This window comes from Pithys albifrons, chromosome 11 (assembly GCF_047495875.1).
Source record: "Pithys albifrons albifrons isolate INPA30051 chromosome 11, PitAlb_v1, whole genome shotgun sequence".
NCBI lineage: Eukaryota > Metazoa > Chordata > Aves > Passeriformes > Thamnophilidae > Pithys > Pithys albifrons.
In genome coordinates this window covers 16,538,835-16,556,282 of record NC_092468.1, presented here as the reverse complement: position 1 = coordinate 16,556,282, position 17,448 = coordinate 16,538,835, and the positions used below count along the sequence as shown (strand labels likewise).

The following is a 17,448-nucleotide window of genomic DNA, read 5'->3' as shown; positions in this document are numbered from 1 at the left end:
TCAGAGTCCTTATCCCAGTTGTCTGGGATCAGACAGGACTCAGATGAACAACACTGTCAGGTTCACTGTGAAGCACATCTGGCCTGATGAGGCAGAAGAGCAGCCTCCCTCCAGCTTCCTAAGCTCATCCGTGGTCACAACCAGCATCATGACTTTACAAGAATGCACAAGAGAAGTTGAATGTTCAAGATTCAAAATATTTATTGAAGAAAACAACAGGTAAGCATCCCACAGCAGTCAGATGCCAGCACTGAGCAAGATATCCCAACATCCCTGTAGTCACTGTTGTGCTGCCCAGATAGGCTTTCTTTTGTCTCTCTCTGCTGGCTATAAAGCACAAGATTAAGTCTGACATCAAGATGCATGCAACCACTACAGTGAGGACTACCAGACAGCAGCTCTTACTTGCCATCCAGAGAAGTGTCACTAGGAAACACTACCACAGACAGGGCTGTACGAAGAGTTAAGTTTAGAGAGTTAGAACTTAGGGAGGAGCAAAGAGCTGCACAAGTCTGGGCATCGGGCTTCTAGAAACCAATGAAAATCCAGCCCTCCAAACTGGGGAGCACTGAGCTCAGTTACTAGGCTGGGGACCTGTCCTCACCCATTCCTTGTGAAGCTGCAGCTGAAAAATGTTCTTTCCCTCTAGAACTACTGTTGGGGCTCAGGTCACTCACTCAGGTTAGGCTTAAATACCTATCAGTCTGCAGAGTTTAGGTTAAAACTAAGCTGCAGGCTAGGGTTAAATGTGAGATCAAACTGCAGAGTACAGGGCTGGCAACAGCCAGTCTGGGCTGTTTGGGAACAGGCAGCACAGTTTAGCAGGTATTACACATCATCAGCGCTCAGCTTCAGGTCAGGAACCATGGCAAAGGTGCCGCTGATTTTCTCCCTCCCCCCAACACTCAAGGTGGGCAAGACTGGAATTTCCAGTAAGAACTGGAGAGTGAGCAGCTTCCCATGGGGGCATACCACCACTCTCAGTGCCACAGCAGGACTGTCTTACATGCATTACATGAACCCATCCACTGCACTGACCTGAGCCTGCCAAACAGCTGTCAGCCCCAAGCCCTACATTCACCTTTAATTCCTCATGTCTTTGTAACTGATTTGAAGGAAATTTACTACATCACTACTAGTGCACACAGCCTAACTAGCCTAAAGATTCAAGCACCACTACCACAGCTGGAGGCAGGAAGCCAATTCAAGACAGCACAGCTATTTCAAACAGTTCAGCCTATGAGGAAGGTAGAGTAAGTACATAACAGATTGAAGTTTGTATCTGCATCACCACAGGAGAGTGAAAAAATAGGACTGCAGGAAATTAATCCATGTTAGATACTAACCATCAAGCTTTGCAGGTGACATTGCATATTAAGCATAGAACAATTATGGGAAACACTGTCCCCGATAATTACGTACACCCATAGTGCAACATATGGAGGTCACTGCCTCCGATATAACACTGTGGTAGGCAAAAACTACCTTGTTCTTTACACATTATGGAAGACACTGCCCCCGATAATGTCAGTTAGATTTCATGATACATTAGGTACTGGAAGTTTGCAAGAAGCTGCCATTTAAAAATCGTGCCAATGCCTAATTTGAGGTTGCCACAGGTGGAACTAGGGCTACACAGCAAGCCCCTCTGCTGGGGCCGGGGCCAGGAAGGAAGCTGTGCTCCCCATGAGAGCACACAGCATCCAAAAAGGGGAGCAGGAATGAGTCCGAAGCCCACAGAGGGGCATGGACCCTGCAAAGAAGCCAAATTTCTAGTATGAGTTTCCACCCAGGTTTTCAGCATTTCAGGAATTACTTTGGAGCACAACCTGGAGACTCACTACTAGGTTTACACCTTCAAGTTTCTTTTAGAGGGGTGTTTTTGCCGAAGAAAGCCTAACTGCTAGTTTTCCAAAACTTTTTTAGGGGCCTGTTGTGATTATTTTAAATGCAAAGTTCCAGTATCATGTTTTGATTGTAATAGCAGATGCTGCTTTATTCAAAAACGACAGTATAACTGTCATAATTATGGAAGGCACTGCTTCCGATAATTATCTTCTATAAAAAAAACATTTATAGTGAACACTGTCACTGATAAATAAATAAAGAAATAAATATCTCAGTGCCAAACAAGAGCCATCTTGCAAAATGACATCAGTCAAACAGGGTTTGGCCAGCAAGAGACTCAATTTCACACAAGGCCCCTGAGCAGCAAGGTTTGAAGTGCCAGTCTAGAGCCATTTCTGAATGCTGCAAGACTCGCTGAGGTGCCAGCTAAGGATATAAAGGGAACACTGGGTAATCTTTGGGTCATTCTCTGGGTATTGCTAACTGGCTGTGCAGAAACAAGCCTCCAAGATGTCACTGGGACCCTGCTGTTGAGTAAAGGCAGGCCAGGCACTTCAGAGCTTGCTGATAATCCAGCACTTGTGGGTATTACTACGTTTAATTTTGGAACTACAGCTTTTTACAGTTCCCTGCCAGAGAATGGATCCTCATCACAAGTGTTCAGAGGAACACATTCCCTGTTTTGTCACTAGGTTTAGGGGGCCAACAATTAAAAGCCTGAATAGGTGATATACCTCCCCATTCAAGGTACCGGTTCAGGAGTCACCCAAGGTCTTGGTTCTCAAGTAAACTGGAGAGCAAGCCCTAGAAGCAGCTGTACACAACTGGTTTGGACTGTGGTCAGATGGTAGCCTGGTCAGAGATTTCATGGTAATGCTAGTACCTCCTTTAAAACTGCCTCCTGTGAATTTGTCAAGGTGAAATTTAAATTTTGTGCTCAACTTTGGTCAATAAAGCTCTGTTGCCAGAAAATCTACAGAAAAGTAATACCATGTTAGGGAGTGGGTTTTGTTTGGGTTTCAGGGCATTTCAGTTAGGTTTCATGATACATAAGGTACTGGAAATTTTCAGGAAGCTGCAATTGAAAAATTGTGCCAATGCCTAATCCGAGGTACAGGGAGTTTGTGGGTGTTGCCACAGGTGGAACTAGGGCTACGGAAAGCCCCTCCACACACAGCTCTCCTGTACCTTAGAGAGGTAATCCTGTACCTTAACCAGGTGTTTGCTGTGTCTAGAATTCATTGTCTGTATTCCAGATATCACCCACTAAAGCATTGGCAGCCCCTTTAATGGTCCAGGTCACCAGAGCCAGCTGCTCTTTCAGCATGTTCACATCCACACTGTCTTTGTTGTCTCTCAGCTGCTTCAGGTTCTCCAGCAGACTCGGCAGGGTGTGGGAGCCTTTGCCGAAGAAGATGTGGCGAAAGGGAGCCTCTTTTGGTGAGAGGTACGGGGAGAGGAAGTCATACTCCACCTGAGCAGAGGTGCAAATTTAGGGTTATGCTCTGGCCTTCCAAGTTTTTCATTCCTAATCTGCCTCAACATGAGCTGCCAGCCTCTGATCCCCACTCAGCCCTTTCCCACAGCAGTTCTGTAAGGGCCAGACCCTCTCTCAAATGCAAGTGCAGAACTCTGGCAGGTTGACACTAAGCAAGTGGAAGAGACACTAGTCTGCAGTGCCCATGGCCCCTTAGGGAAAGGCCTATCCCAGCCTGCACTCTCTTCCTTCCTTAAGAAAGAAAAACCAGTTGTAGAACCCACCTTCATGATCCTGTCATTCAGGGCTCTGCGGACAATCTTGTTTTCCCTGTCACTGTTTGCAATGTCTCTTCTCAGTGCATCTGCAGCTCTCTGAAAGTCACCACGGGCAAAAAACAGCCAGTTCAAGGTCAGCCCCAGTGCCTGCAAGGGAGGAGCTGTTAGCAAACCTGATTTTCTTCTTTTGCTGCTCTCTTACCAAAAGAAAGTGTGGATTTTTTTGTTTTATTGTTGGGGTTTTTTTCTGCAGTTTAACCAAGTAGCAGAGCAAGATTCTGGCAGGCTCTTCTGAGGTCACTCCCCACCCACTGTTTCTTGTAGGCTTTCAGCAGAGGTGCAAATGAGAGGCAAAGCTGCATTAGGCTGTCAGTGATACCAGAGAAGAAGTCACCCACATCCTCTTCCTCAAGAGCTCACCACAGCCAGATTAGCAAAATCTCTCTGCCACAGCTACTCTGCCTGCACTGCTCCATAAGGAACACCGATTCTGGTCACACTTTGCTACGCTTCTATGCCCAAAGAGGGAAGATGTCCACCCTGCTGTATCCACTGGCATGGGGCCTTATTAGCATATAGCCCCTGACTGTCCACAGGGATTTGGTGAAATTTGAGTTTTTCTTACCTTCACATCCTGATCAAAGGACAAAAACCTCTCCTGGAATGACAGCAATTCGTCACTGTATCTATCAAAGTCCAGGAAGAGCTCATGATCATGGGTCAGCCTGAGAGCTACTTGTCCAGCAACTTCTGCAGCAGCACGCATAAGAGCATACAACTTGTCAATCTTCTTCAGGTTCATCACTGTGTCCCCAGTAGTGCCCAAGAAGGCATATTCCTCATCTTTCTGCAAGAAAGAAGGTGTTGAATTTAGACAAGAATGCTTTTCCAGCTATATTTTTTTCATCCCCCTCCCCCAGGTTACTTGCTACTTCCACCACATCCCAAATCCTTGTGCTGCTAAGTGGTGAGACTGGAGTGACAAAATGCCAAAGCATGGGGAAAGGAATGGAGTTCCTGCAGCTCATTCTTCACAGTTTCCAGCAATCAGCAGGATGCTCTGTGAAGTTTTTTTGACCTGAAGACATACAAATCTTTACCCCCTCAGAGTTCACTGCAGAAGTGCAGGTGGGCAAATCTCACCACCCAGCCTGGTACGTGGTGGTGCATTCTCCAACTCTCCTTGTCTGGATAACTCATGTTTTTCTTTGAAACAAGTCTAACACTAACAAACCCAAGTATCCATGAGAGGGAGCTGCTATCAGAAAGGCTCCCAGCTGCACACGTGCAGTAACAGGGTAGGCTGCTGGGCTGATGTGAGCCCTAAACTGCAGCAGCAGACCTGAACAGTCTTAGTACTTGTCTGGTCAACAATATCACTTCTCCAATGCTCTCTGTTTGCTGACCAGCAGGCTGTAGGAGTATTTCACTAATGCAGCAACAGCTTGACATCTTTTTAGTGTTTTTAGCTTCTGAATCACTGACATCTGAGCCTCCAGGAAAGCAAGTGCCCCCTCTCCCAAAAAACCACAAGCGTTCAGGACTCTGGAGCAGAGACTGTAGGCAAGCCTTGTCCCAGAAGCAGCCTTCTCAGCAAGTACTTCCACAGCCACCAGGTCCAGAGGCTGTACCTCACTCTCCTCACAGGTTCTTGCATAGACAGTGAACTTGGGACAGCACCTTGTGCTCTGCCTTCTGGAGAGCAGATACCCTTATATCACTCTGCATGGAATGAGTACACCAGGCAGGCACACAATACTTACATTGCAGAAACCAAAGGAAACCACTGGGATTCCCGAGTAAGCCAGGAAAGGGAATGCTGCATTATCCAGACCAAGGGGATCGCTGCAGAAGATAAGCACTGAGTAGTTACCAACTGGTTTGGGCATTCCAGGAGAAAAGCTAGAAGCCCTACAGTTGCAGCTGAGCCAGCTGGACTACCCTATCTAGACATGATTGAGGAAGTCCAAGCCAAGTACCAAGGGTTGCTTGTCCATTTCCAGCCACTGGACTTGGTACAAGGCTGTTCTTGCCCTCCAAAAAAGTGTCTGGGCTGCCCACAGGCAGCTTGGGGCACCACAGAGATAGAGCCAACCCCAGACAGCAGTATGACATTCCAACACAAAGAGCAGAAGCCCTTTGGTTTCCTCCTTTAGGGAGATCTGCTTTCCCCAGAGAGATGAATAACAATACTTACAGTTTATCTGTCCAGTCAGAGGCAACTCTATTATACAGGCTTCCTGAATCCTTTGTTGGGTCCTTCACCTGCACAGAGATCACAGTCACTGCACTTGTTCTAACCTCTGCTTGGGCTTCCAGGTCCATCCTGGAGCTTGCATTGCTGTGCAGATGCCAGGGTCAGGTGTGCTGCCCTGACCCTTCTCCACATAGGCACAGTGCCTGTGGGACAGGCATTCACCTCCCACTGAATTATGACATTTGCTCATTTTAGATTCTGCATGTGTGAACTGCAATTTCCAGAGTCCAGCTGATTTCAGACAGGGGCCTCTGAGATTTTCCTCCTAAATGGGGCTTTCTCCACAGAAGGTGGCAGTTGTGAAAAGTGACCCAACACAGCTCTGTCTTTCAGTTTCTCCTTAAAACCAGTCACCTTGATCAGCCCAAAGCCCTTTAACTCACCCCCTTCATAGTTCTCTCCAGCAATGAGTACAGCAACGGGCTAGCAAAAATCTTCATGTGGTTGGAGCCTGCAGAAAATGAAAGGATGTTTGACATGCTGGCATAATCAACCACTCTTGCTAGAGCTGTTCAGTCCTGATCTACAGCTTGTTGCCAAAGGATCTTCAACAGACATAGGATAGTCTATTGGGACCAGGCAGAGCTGACTCCTCATGGCTTAGGCTGCAACAACCTCCCAGCTTTAATGACAACCACTGTCAGCATCTGGCACAGCTCCCATTCATACAGGTTAAGGGATGCCTGTTCAAGCTATTCTAGTCCAACTCAATTTCAAGAAACTTAAAGAGCAGCAGGTTACCTAAGACTGCAGAATCCAAGTTAATGTAAGTGAAGGCTTTGGCATGCAGCGAGGTGGAGTACCCCTAGAACAAATCAAGTATTTTAATAAGATGAGCGGTAGCAATACAACACCAGGATGTTTAATACACAGGAACAACTGTGCAGTCAGCACACAGAATTCTACTAAGCAAATAGTACCTCCAGCCACTCGGTTGCACCCACAGCTCCGAACTCTCCTGCACTCCAGCTAGCAAAGATAATGCTGCGCCTTGGTTTGTAGCCATCTGCAAAGAGAGAGAGACTGAGATGTTTGCCCTTCCCCCATGGAGATGCAGATTAGCACTGTGGGCCTGGGATGATGAATTGCCTGGTCCTGAAACAGCATTGAGACATTCTGGCTGCTGCAGACAAATGTGCACGCTAGTGGCTGCATGGACACTGTACCCTGCCCCCACCATGCTGCAGAACTGCAGAGGAAAACAATGCTGTCTGCATTTCCCCCATGTTATTTAGCTGCCTGAGCCCCAGATTAACCCTAGAGACAAGCACACTCACACTAAGTGCCACCATGCAGTCCCCACTGCTTCAGCTGGTCAGCCACTCCAATGTTTTCCCACCTTCAGGCCTGGCTGTCCAACAGGCAGCTCAAGTTTAAGCTTTATGTTGTGTGTTATCCAAGGACATTCTTGCATTTGAGCCATACCAGGGTACAGGCAACCAATCCCTTGAAAGCAAATGCTCACTGCAGACAACTTGTCTGTATTGGAGAAGTAAGTAACAGCTTCTCAGGAAGCTTTGTCAGATTCCCTGTGCCTTCCAAAGCACTGTTTTGCAACTGGACTCTCCAGTGTTAATATATGAAGAGCCAGACCTGTACCACCTCCTACCCTCATGCTTTTGTTCAAAAATACTTACCCCTTTTCACCATGTCCGAGATCACACGGGCAAGTTCCAACAAGATGGCAGTGCCAACACCAGCCTTGGCTGCTCCTGGGCCCCAGGAATCTCTCTGGGCTCCAATCACAACATACCGATCTGTAAAGGAGACATCAAGATCTGAGCTGCAAGCTTCAGGTTGCAACCACCATTTATCAGAAGAGCAGCTTTCAGTTTCTGTACTAGGAAAAGAGTCTGCAGTCGGACCCCTGAATCTGGCACACCGAGTGCTTTCATTTAGCTTTTCCCTGGCAGCCCGGTTCAGCTTTCTCTTTGATCCTCAGGGAAAGGTCTTGGTTCTGCTGAGGAAGTGGCTGTCTGACTGGGAGCAGTTGTCATGTCTTGATGGTCACAGAAGAGGAAGGGTTTCCCTCAAGACTGAGCCACAAGGCAGCTGCTGTTACCTGGTTCTTCAAATCCCTTGATAGCACCAAAGATGTTCAGAATCTTCCTGTCCACCATAACGTTGTTCACTGTCAGTTTCACTGTCATCTTGCTTGAGCTGCTCACTGTCACCTTACATCCCATGATCCCAGATTTCCACTCCAGAAGGCATGTGTGTCCATTCATTTTGCTGAGGGAAAAAGAGAGATCCTTTGAACTTGTTATCCAGCTCCAACCTCATTTAGTTATTGTGTGAAAAAAGCACACCTGCAACTGCAGATGCAACCGTTTTCAAGGCCTGCCTGCGAAGTATCTTGAAGTACTGCACCAGTAGTGATGAAGGGAGGAGTCAGGTGCAGAGGCCAAGAGAATACAACACTAGATTAAGTTTAGTCTTTAAGACATGAGACATAGACACAAGTGACATTTCTCCAGCCAGTTCCAGAACATATTACCTGCCACACACAGCAGAGAGCAGCAGAGAGCTCCCTGGCTCACAGCACCTCAACACCACCCTCCCAGCTGCAAGAGGGCCCCAGCAGCTCAGCCTGTAAGCCAAGAGAAAAAGTTACCTGAACAGCTTGGCCACTGCTTCGCTAGAAATAGTCTGAACAGGAATCCGAGGTAGTCCAGAAGATTCCACTGGTGGGAACTGGGTGTGGTTGAAAGAAGGGAAGCCTGGAGTGAAAGGGTCTCCAGTTCCAAGGTGGGCCTGTGAAAAGCAAGAAGAGTCCTCAAGTCTCAGAGAAGCCCAACAGTTTCCAATTACAGAAGGGCATGAAACACCGCTAAGTGAGAGGCCCACAGGACTGCTGCAGGACATAGCAGGAGAGGTGCATGAGAACATACAGGAGAGCAAGTTGTATACTCACATGTCCAAAGGGGACAAGTCTCTCAGTGTTCTTGTATTCAAAGGGGTCCAGGTACATAAGGGCACCAACTGCTCCCTCCTTTCTGGCATTTGCAACCTGAAGGAAAGAGAAATGTTAACTGCACATTTGCACTGCAAGCCAGGGGAGTTAAGGCAAGAACATGGAGTAATGTTGTGAAGGGTTGCTCTCCTTGATGCCCAACTCCACAACAGATTTTAACATCTATCTGACAGTGACAGCTACCTGACAGTGACAGATATCCAAGGCAGCTGAATCCTAGCAGCTCAGTCCTACTACAGGCAGTGTGTCACCCTTTTGAACAGTTAGGATACACCAGTTAGTGTCTCCCCCTATGATTCCTTCAGCTCATGCTTGCTCCTCAGAGCAGCTTAAAAGATAGATGTTATTTAATTTTGATTATGCTCCATCTGTTTTCCCAAGATGAGGTTAGTCTCCAGAGAAGCAGCCACTGGAGGCTCATCTTCACATGGAAAATAGAGGCAGAGTGGCCTAGACAGGTTCCTGTTTAATACACCTACAACCCAGCTGCCTCTGATATGCCACAGGCACAAACACTCTTGTAAGGCTAGACAATAGTTTGAAAAACAGGAACAGGATTGGAGAACCAGGAACCACCCTCTGTGGAAGCACTTTTCATCTCTGCCTGTGTCTGATGCATACAGACAGGCTGAGTCCCATGCCCCAGCCTGCCCAGGAGCACCCCTCTGAGGGGCAGCTCTAGGTCAGACCTCAAACAGGCTTGCATACAGAAGCACTTGGATCCTCTATGCTGCTTGCATGTTTGGTTTGGCTCCCTACAGAGGGAACAGTACAGCAACGTGCAAGGCTGCTGATTGGGCATGCAGTGCCAGCACCATCACTTGGTCCAAGTGAGCAGTCAGCAAGGGCACAAGTGAGACACTGCTGCCAAACTTTGAAAGTATCTAACTGCAGCAGCCAGAGGTGCTCTGGAGGCAATACCATTCTGCTTCTAGCTGCCTCATGGCTGCATCTAGTGATATCAGTCAGCTCTGCACCCTGTAGCTCCCAGGGTGCCTCTCTCTGCCCCCCAGGTCCACCACTCCAGATGCCTGGCTGTTCCAGTAAGACTGCCAGAGGCCAAGAAGAACGGCATCATGAGTGGTAACAAGCTCTGCTCAGCCTTGGCATCCAGACCTGCACGTGGAGGCTTAGTGCAAACAAGCAAGACCAGACCTGTAGGGACAAGCCTACATGAGTTCTATAGACCTGAATAAAGACACCTTTGTGCCTCAAAGAGGAGGAAGCATAGCTTCCTGCTGCCACATTCAACCAGGCTCTGGGGCACAGCCTGCTTACCTTCTCAGCAAGGGTTATTTTTCCAGCTCTGAAGATTACTATACTTTCATTCATTGAAACACCCAGATTTCGTATCTTCTGAAAATCATCTTTCAGTCCATAGTTCACATGGACTGGTTTGCCCTGGAACAGAAACATGGGTTAAAAGTGTAGCAGTAAGATACTTGAAACAGCCTACAGAGTCACTGCAAAAGTGACTCCTACAAACATCAGGGAGCTGAAGCACGGCGATGTCTACGGATCCCACGCAACATGTCTCTTGGAGCAGCACTTCTGCCAATGCTTCTGTCTGGATCCCTCCAGCAGGGAAGTTGAAAGTTACTTCTGCATCTTGCTCATGTCATAAGACTACGTGGGCCCACTTCTCACCTGACTCTAACCACACCCAGCTCTCTAACTGTGGAGGGGTTTGTACACTCCATATGTTATAGGGACGTATTTTGCACATTGCCACCTAGTAACTGTGCAGAGACATTTCCAGATCTTCCTGGAGTCACTTACAGAAACTGTGCCACTCTTGCTGTATGCCACATATGCACTGGGATTCTCCAGTACCTCTTCAACATCATCCACAATAGAGACTTGGTTGCTGCTACTGTTAAACATAAAAAGACAGCATTATGTTATTTCATACAAGAATTTAACAAACTCTCATATTCAGTCTGTGCTTCTGCAATTCTGATCCAGTCAACAGAGCCTGAAACAGGTACTCATCCCAGTACTTCCATGTAAGAATCTCTGCGTTTGTTCAGAGACATTAATGAAGGCTGATTTCTAAGACAAGTAGCAGAAACAATCTGCTTTCAAGTCTCAGTCACCTCCTAAGAGAAGCTAAGCAAATTCATTTCCCCCTGACACAAAGCGGCATAAGGGTACGAGCTGTCAGACAACACCATGCCTGTTAATACCCTCCTGAGCTGCTTAGAGGAGCCACTACCAGGTGTGCAACACCTGTCTGAATGACAAGACACAGTCGCCTGTGCTAGCAGTTTTAGACACAGGAAATCTGCCCTTCAGCTGAGTTTTCACTCGTTTGTTTTCTTTCCGCTTCCTAAGCATACTTTGAGGAAACAGATGTCACGGGAAAAATCCAAGCACTGCTACCAGACCCTCTAGATTTAGAAAGCCTGAGAAGAGGCAGGAGCAGCTACTGCTTGGCTAGATTGAGGCCTTCTTTGGAGAGTGGTAACAGACTCACAATTTTTACATCATTTTAAGCAGAAATCAAGTGTTTGCTCAAAACTACAAACATCTACGCTGTAAGGAAGAGATGTCATGTCTTCATTAACATACCTGCCTTTATCCTGCAGCTTAATGTAGTGCTCATCATTCCATACCTCATCCAAGTGGAAGCTGGTGAACAGGTCATGAATGTAGCTGGCAGTGGCCTCATCTTCAACTTTGCCAGCTTCAAAAGAGGCCTTACCATCTCTTTGCCTGTAAGTAACAGATATATGCACAGCTTAGGCTATAGCATCAGGTTGCACTGCAGCCTGCAAAGCCATTTAAGCCCAGGTTTAACACATGCCACCCTACATCACCTGTAAGGCCCTTGTTCTCCAAAGGAGCTTGAGTTCTACTCACAGGCTGTGCCTCTCTCAAAGTTCTAGCTAAGTTTTCTGCAACTGTTACCTCAGGTTGGCCTCAAGTTGTGCAGTTGACAGTTTATCTGACAACATGGCTCTGAGGTCAGGCCAGTATAAGACACGTGGTCCGGGCACATCATCTTCCTCAATTTCATCATCATCCGATAAGTAAGATGCAGTAGGGGTCATCTCACACTTCCCACTTCCATCCAGACACCTGTTAATGGTCTGCATTCGTCCACGATAACTCAAGTAGCCGATCAGAAACCCTATGGACAGAACAGGTATTTGTGCTGCAGAAAGATAACTGAACCAGTCACACAGCTTCAGGGTTAAGATGCATCTCTGCTCTCATACCATTTCTGACAAGCTTACCCAAGGCCAGACAGAAATATGCAGCCTGACATTTTCCCTGAGTTGGCATGTTTTAAGGGGCACTGTAAATCTGATCTTGTGCTTGGCAGTGCCTCCGACACCACTTGGGAAGGAGAATGCTTACTTTAGGTCAGTGGCAGTGTTAAAACCTTAAGAGACAAGCACCAAAGGATTTACTGATCTGCTGATCCACATCTCTACAGAAGTGCTAAGAGTTAATGGAAAGAAAACCAGTAAGACTTCTACAAGGACCAGTCTGCCCTTCAGCTAACTTCAAACTTCACACTTCTTTGTGCCAATTCTGTACCAACTTCACGCTTCTGTACTGTAAGTCTGAGCTAGACATACTTAGTGACAAGAAGCTGCAACCTGGATTCTGGTTCTTTAATTATCTCCCCAAATAATACCTATTCAAATGTTAATAGCCTCAGACATGTTCCGGTACCAGAGTCCACTTCATACAGTTACCTCCCACCCTTCCTTACCAATCAAAAGGAGGAGCATAGCTGCCATGATTAGGAAGCAAAGATTCTTGCCATTCCTCCGCGGAGGAGGCATGCTGGCATGCAGGTGTTCTGGTCTCCCAATTTCCCCTCCTTCCTCATCATCAGCAGACAGCTTCATCTCCACATGGCTGTTGTCTCCGTCTGTTTGCCGGGCAATGCTGAAGCGTGTGTAAGACATCGGCTCGCCACCAAACTGTATTGAAAGATAGTCACATGATGGAAGAATCTGCTCCCCCAGCCTACAGTCCTTCCAGCCAGCAGCTCCAACCCAAACACAGCTTGTTCATCTGCAGCTGCTCCAGCATAGCAAGTATTTTGTCTGTCAGTAAGTCAAGCTGGCTGCTTTAAACACAGTTAAGACTCAGATCCACTCAGGGTCTCCAGAGTCTGTTTAGCATCTATTTACCCTGCACAAGTTCAGATCCACACTGATCACAGTCTAGGTGTAGCTTGGAGTCTATTACAGCCAACAGCACTGGCATTTCCCATACGACCCCGTGGCAAAGGCTGATTCAAGCAGAAACTCTTGGCCTTACAAAAGCACGTCTCCAACTTGAGTGTGTACAGCTCACGCTTTGATGAGGACAGAGGAAAGGGAAGGCAACCCCTCCATGATTGTGCCTTCAAGCCACATCCACTTTGACGTAAATATTCTCATCCAGCATCTAGCTAATTTTGTATTACGCTGCCTAAGGCTACTCTTAAATTACACTATTGGTAGTATTACAAAGCAGCTAGGCTGAAAAGAGATTACCCTTGGGAATCATGCTCCCTCAGCTAACGTGAAAGCTTGAGGCTACACCTCCTGCACCCACCAGCGCTGGGCACCATTTGACAGGTGTTTACCAGGGCCCAAGCAGAGGTTCCAGTCTGGAGGCTACTTTTCTAAACAGGTGTAATACAGAGCCCAATCCCCCACAGAACAGCTGCCTGTGCACAAGGCAGCTGCTCAGATTAACTCAATTCCAGGCATTGCCAGGCACTGAACAGAACCACTCAGCTTCCATTAGAGAGGCTGAAATTGCCTGCAGCCATGGTTGTGCTGGGAAGTGGCAGGAGAGGGGCTAAAACACCAAAGGAGTAGCTTTGGGAGCAACAGTTCTGCAGCTCTTCTCCACTGTACTGCAGAAGCAGCTGATGACAAGCACCCAAGACCTGTTACATCAGTAGCCTATCCACAGTTCTTGGCTCTCATATTACGCATCAGTGGCTGGAAGTGAGCAGCCCAGACACCTACTCAGCTGGTAAAAAGAAACCAGTGTTGTTTCAGACCTGCAGTTTCACTCTGGCTCACACTACCCACATTGAAGTGGCTGGCTGCTCACATTTTCGAAAGGGCAACACTGCAGTCTGTCGTAGCAGTCTCCCTGCTCAGCTGCTCAGTAGCTTGGCTTCTCTCACACCTGGACATGTCCTCACACAGAGGACATGTCCCAACCCCACATATCCTTGATACTTGTTCACAGACCAAACCACCCCATTACCAGTCCTAGCCTAAGGTCATTTCACAATCCAAGCTCTCCAGGACTGGCAGGTTTGGATAAGCAGGCTCAGAGCTACCTCCTTCTGCATATTTGTTTCAAAGTATGGGTTGTTTTCAAAAACTGGACTTGCAGTTGAATTCCCACCCCCAAGTATGAAGAAACTTCCTCCTGGAACACTGTTCAAGGCTTGCCCTCCTCCCTTTCTTACCAGCTTCTTCAGAGACCCAAGATACGATGGCAGTTAATGATATCCCCACCAACACTGAACCACTTGGGCCACTTTCTTATCATGGCCAGCTAGCTACAGTGACAGCTGGCTCACAACTCACACAGCAACACCTAACACTGCTCTGGATTCCTCATCTTCTCCAAAACCAACATGGACATTGTCAAACCTTTCTTCTGCAGTATTGTCAGCCCACCAAAGACAAAACAGTGATGGGGGACCATGTCTTACCAAGTTAGAGATTGCTGCTCTGGCATGATCCATTGCCCTCTGGAGGAGTGCACACCAACCTGATCAAAGCCCTAGAAGTTCAGAACACAACAAGTCAAGTCAGGCTGTTGCCCTTCCACTATGTAACATGTCCAAAGTCAGTCAATATGGACAAACTGACTCTTTCTATTGAAGTGGGGAGTCTGAAATGGCTAAGTTCAGACCAGGATCTTATAAATGGTAGGGACATCCACTCAGGTAGTGCTGGAAAGAGGCATTTGCTCAACCACAACAATGGACTTCAGATATTTTAAGGTTCCTGGGGTCTGTCTCAATGACAGGAAAAGTCCAGCTGGCACAAGGCCATAAAGCAAAGCAGCATATCCCTGCCAAAACACTTTTAACAGCAACACCCCTTCTAGATGGCTAAGTTCTCTACCATTTTATGAAGGCAATTTCTGTTTTGAACCGTTTCCATGAATTGCCGAGAGCAAGGCTCAAAAATCATTTCAGTAACTTAAAATTCTAATTTCTCTGTACACAGCAAACATATCTGAAAGGTAAATTCTAACTTATTTACTTCAACATTTCTTCCTGAAAAGATGCTTGAAAATGCTTTGTGAATGAGTGAGTGAGTGCCTAGACAGGTGTTTAGCCTGGGAGCAGCAACCCGAGTGTGCCCTCAAGCAGCACTGCTAAGAAGTGGCTTTGAACTGGTCTTCAGGTGTACATGGATTAGCTTTACACCCGAGAGCTCTGCAAGGTTTTATTTGGAGATCAAAGGTTAATAGTGGCCGTTGCTCATTTTACTCTTTGTTTAGAGCACAAACACATAGAGATGAAACCCCGACAGCTTTGAGAAGCCTTTTCCCAGTGACAACCTGCGGCCGCAGGCCTGGCAGGCAGAGCACAACAGAACTGAGCTTATGGAGGGCCTCCTAAAAGCTAACCCAAGGGAAGAGCCAGGGAAGCACAAAGGGCCTGCAGGCACCGCATCTGGCAGGGATGCTCGCAGCTCCCCGAGCCCCTCTGGGTAGTCCCCAATCTCTCAGAAGGTAGAGAGGAGGGGAAAAAAAAATGAAAAAGAGAAAAAACCAGCGCATAGGAGCAGCGGTCCCCCGGGGCTGGGTGACTCCGGTATCGCGGGCAGGGCCCGGCTGCGGACCGCAGATAAGCGGCGCGGGCGATACGCCATCGGCCGAGCGCACGTCTCCCGTCTCCTGTCGTCTCCCGTCTCCCATCTCCCGTCGTCTCCCGTCTCCTGCCTCCCGTCTCCCGCCTCCCGTCTCCCCTGCAGGGGCCGGGCAGGGCCGCGGCGGGGCCGCTCTCCCCATCAAGGTCAGCGGGCGCTGCCGCATGCGCCGCCACCACGTGCTGCCCGCCGGGGGCTGCGGGAGCTGCGGCTGCTGCGGCAGCGCCGCCGGTGCGGCCCCTGCGCACCGCCCTCCTCCTTCCCTGCCCGCACTTCACCCGCCTCCGCTCCCGCCGCCACCTCCATTCCCGCTCCCGCGATTCTGTGCCCGCGCCCGCACTCACCGCCACCGCTCCGCGCCCCGCCGGGGCTAAATTACCGTGCCCGGGGGCAGAGCCTGCCGCCTGCGCGCCGCGACCAATCGGCCAATCTCGCAGCACATCCCGACCGCCCTCCCACTATCCCGGCAGCGCCGGGTGCTGTAAGCCCATCCCCCGCGCATGTCCACCGGCACGGGCAAATCATAGTAGTACGAGACTCCGTCTCCTCGTTGAGCAAGCTATCCCAATGCCTGACAACCTGAACAGTGGAAAAAAAAAATCTAGTACCTATTCTGAATCTCCCGTCTCAGCTTTCTCAGCTTAAGGCCGTTTCTTCTCGCCCCCTCCCTCTAGGCAAGGTAGAAGAGACCGGCCCCCACCTTTCTACGACCTCCTTCCTTTATAAAGGACGAAGCCGCGTTCTTTATAAATTGTTCTCGGATGCCCTCGGTACGGCGAAGGAGCCGCTTGCCCGGCGGCAGGTATTCCCTGAGTGCACGCCAGTGAGTCCCGAATTCCCAACGGGAAGGGCTGGAAGCAGCGCGGCCACCCGCCTTGCGCGGCGGGAGGTGAGGTTTAACACCTCTTCGTGGGAAGGCGTGCTTGTATTGCAGTACGCAGCAGCCAAGAGCGGGTCACACATTCAGCATTCCCACCCTCTCAGCATTTTGAGGGATGAGGACAAGGGAAAATATTTTCCTCCCCTGGGTGGTGCAAACCAGACATAGCACTTTCTTTGGCTTGGGAAGCTCTCAGCATCTTCAGGTCCTAGCAAGTCACACATGCTCAGGGCTGCCTTTTTAGATCTGAATGAGCAGAGACACCCAGGATGCTTTCCTTCATGTTGGGCTACCCAGATTGCTGTTTCATTGGCACGATGGGAAGCATGACAGTCGTTAAGAGTTCCAGCCCCTGTAGTGCATAAACACAAGAAGCATGGACAGTACATGTCAGGCCATGGGCTGCCTGTGGCCCAGCATGAGAGAAGGTCACTGCTTCCAGCTTCAGTCCTTCAGCTCAGGACATCCCTCAAAAGCATGCCAGAAACAGGGAGTGCCTCAAGGTTTGTGTGTGCGCATGTTCTACAGTGCTGTGCTCGTTTGTCCCTTGCTCATTAAAAAAATAAATCTGTAGGCTTGGATTATTGCCTCAAATCCTCTCCCAGGAAAGAAGGATGGGAGCAGAAAGTTTGTAGTTTGGCAGAACACATGATTGCAAAGAGGATTATGTTTTGTGGAAGCAATACATTCCTGCGCTGATAAAGGGGGGATTAACTAGACCTGAAATTTGATGTGGCTGTCTGGAGACAAGCCTGTAAAACATCTCGCAGGCAAGATGTGCTGCCAGCTCTGCTTACCAGAGGAGGTTTGAGCCAGGCTCTCTCTTCTCCAGCTCCATCCCTCACTAGTGTGGTGGTGCCAGTCATGAGGGGGAAAA

General features: G+C 48.5%; 1 protein-coding gene across 3 annotated transcripts; it reads right to left on the bottom strand.

Moving 5' to 3' along the window:
- Nucleotides 1-183: 183 nt before the first annotated feature.
- TFRC (transferrin receptor) lies at nt 184-16,136 on the bottom strand. 3 transcript variants are annotated; one of them, XM_071566321.1, is made up of 19 exons: nt 16,036-16,136; nt 14,521-14,591; nt 12,559-12,772; nt 11,745-11,967; nt 11,406-11,549; nt 10,614-10,707; nt 10,113-10,235; nt 8,775-8,870; nt 8,475-8,614; nt 7,923-8,092; nt 7,498-7,617; nt 6,781-6,866; nt 6,602-6,665; nt 6,244-6,311; nt 5,801-5,868; nt 5,367-5,448; nt 4,229-4,450; nt 3,610-3,750; nt 184-3,322 (listed from the first exon to the last, which is right to left on the bottom strand). In XM_071566321.1, the coding sequence occupies exons 2-19, from the start codon at nt 14,551-14,553 to the stop codon at nt 3,080-3,082; spliced, it is 2,331 nt and encodes a 776-aa protein (XP_071422422.1). In that variant the 5' UTR covers nt 14,554-14,591; nt 16,036-16,136; the 3' UTR covers nt 184-3,079. The 3 variants fall into 3 exon arrangements, with proteins under 3 accessions (XP_071422422.1, XP_071422423.1, XP_071422424.1); XM_071566322.1 differs by having other exon boundaries at nt 16,071-16,128; XM_071566323.1 differs by lacking the exon at nt 16,036-16,136 and adding an exon at nt 15,595-15,809.
- Nucleotides 16,137-17,448: the final 1,312 nt, after the last annotated feature.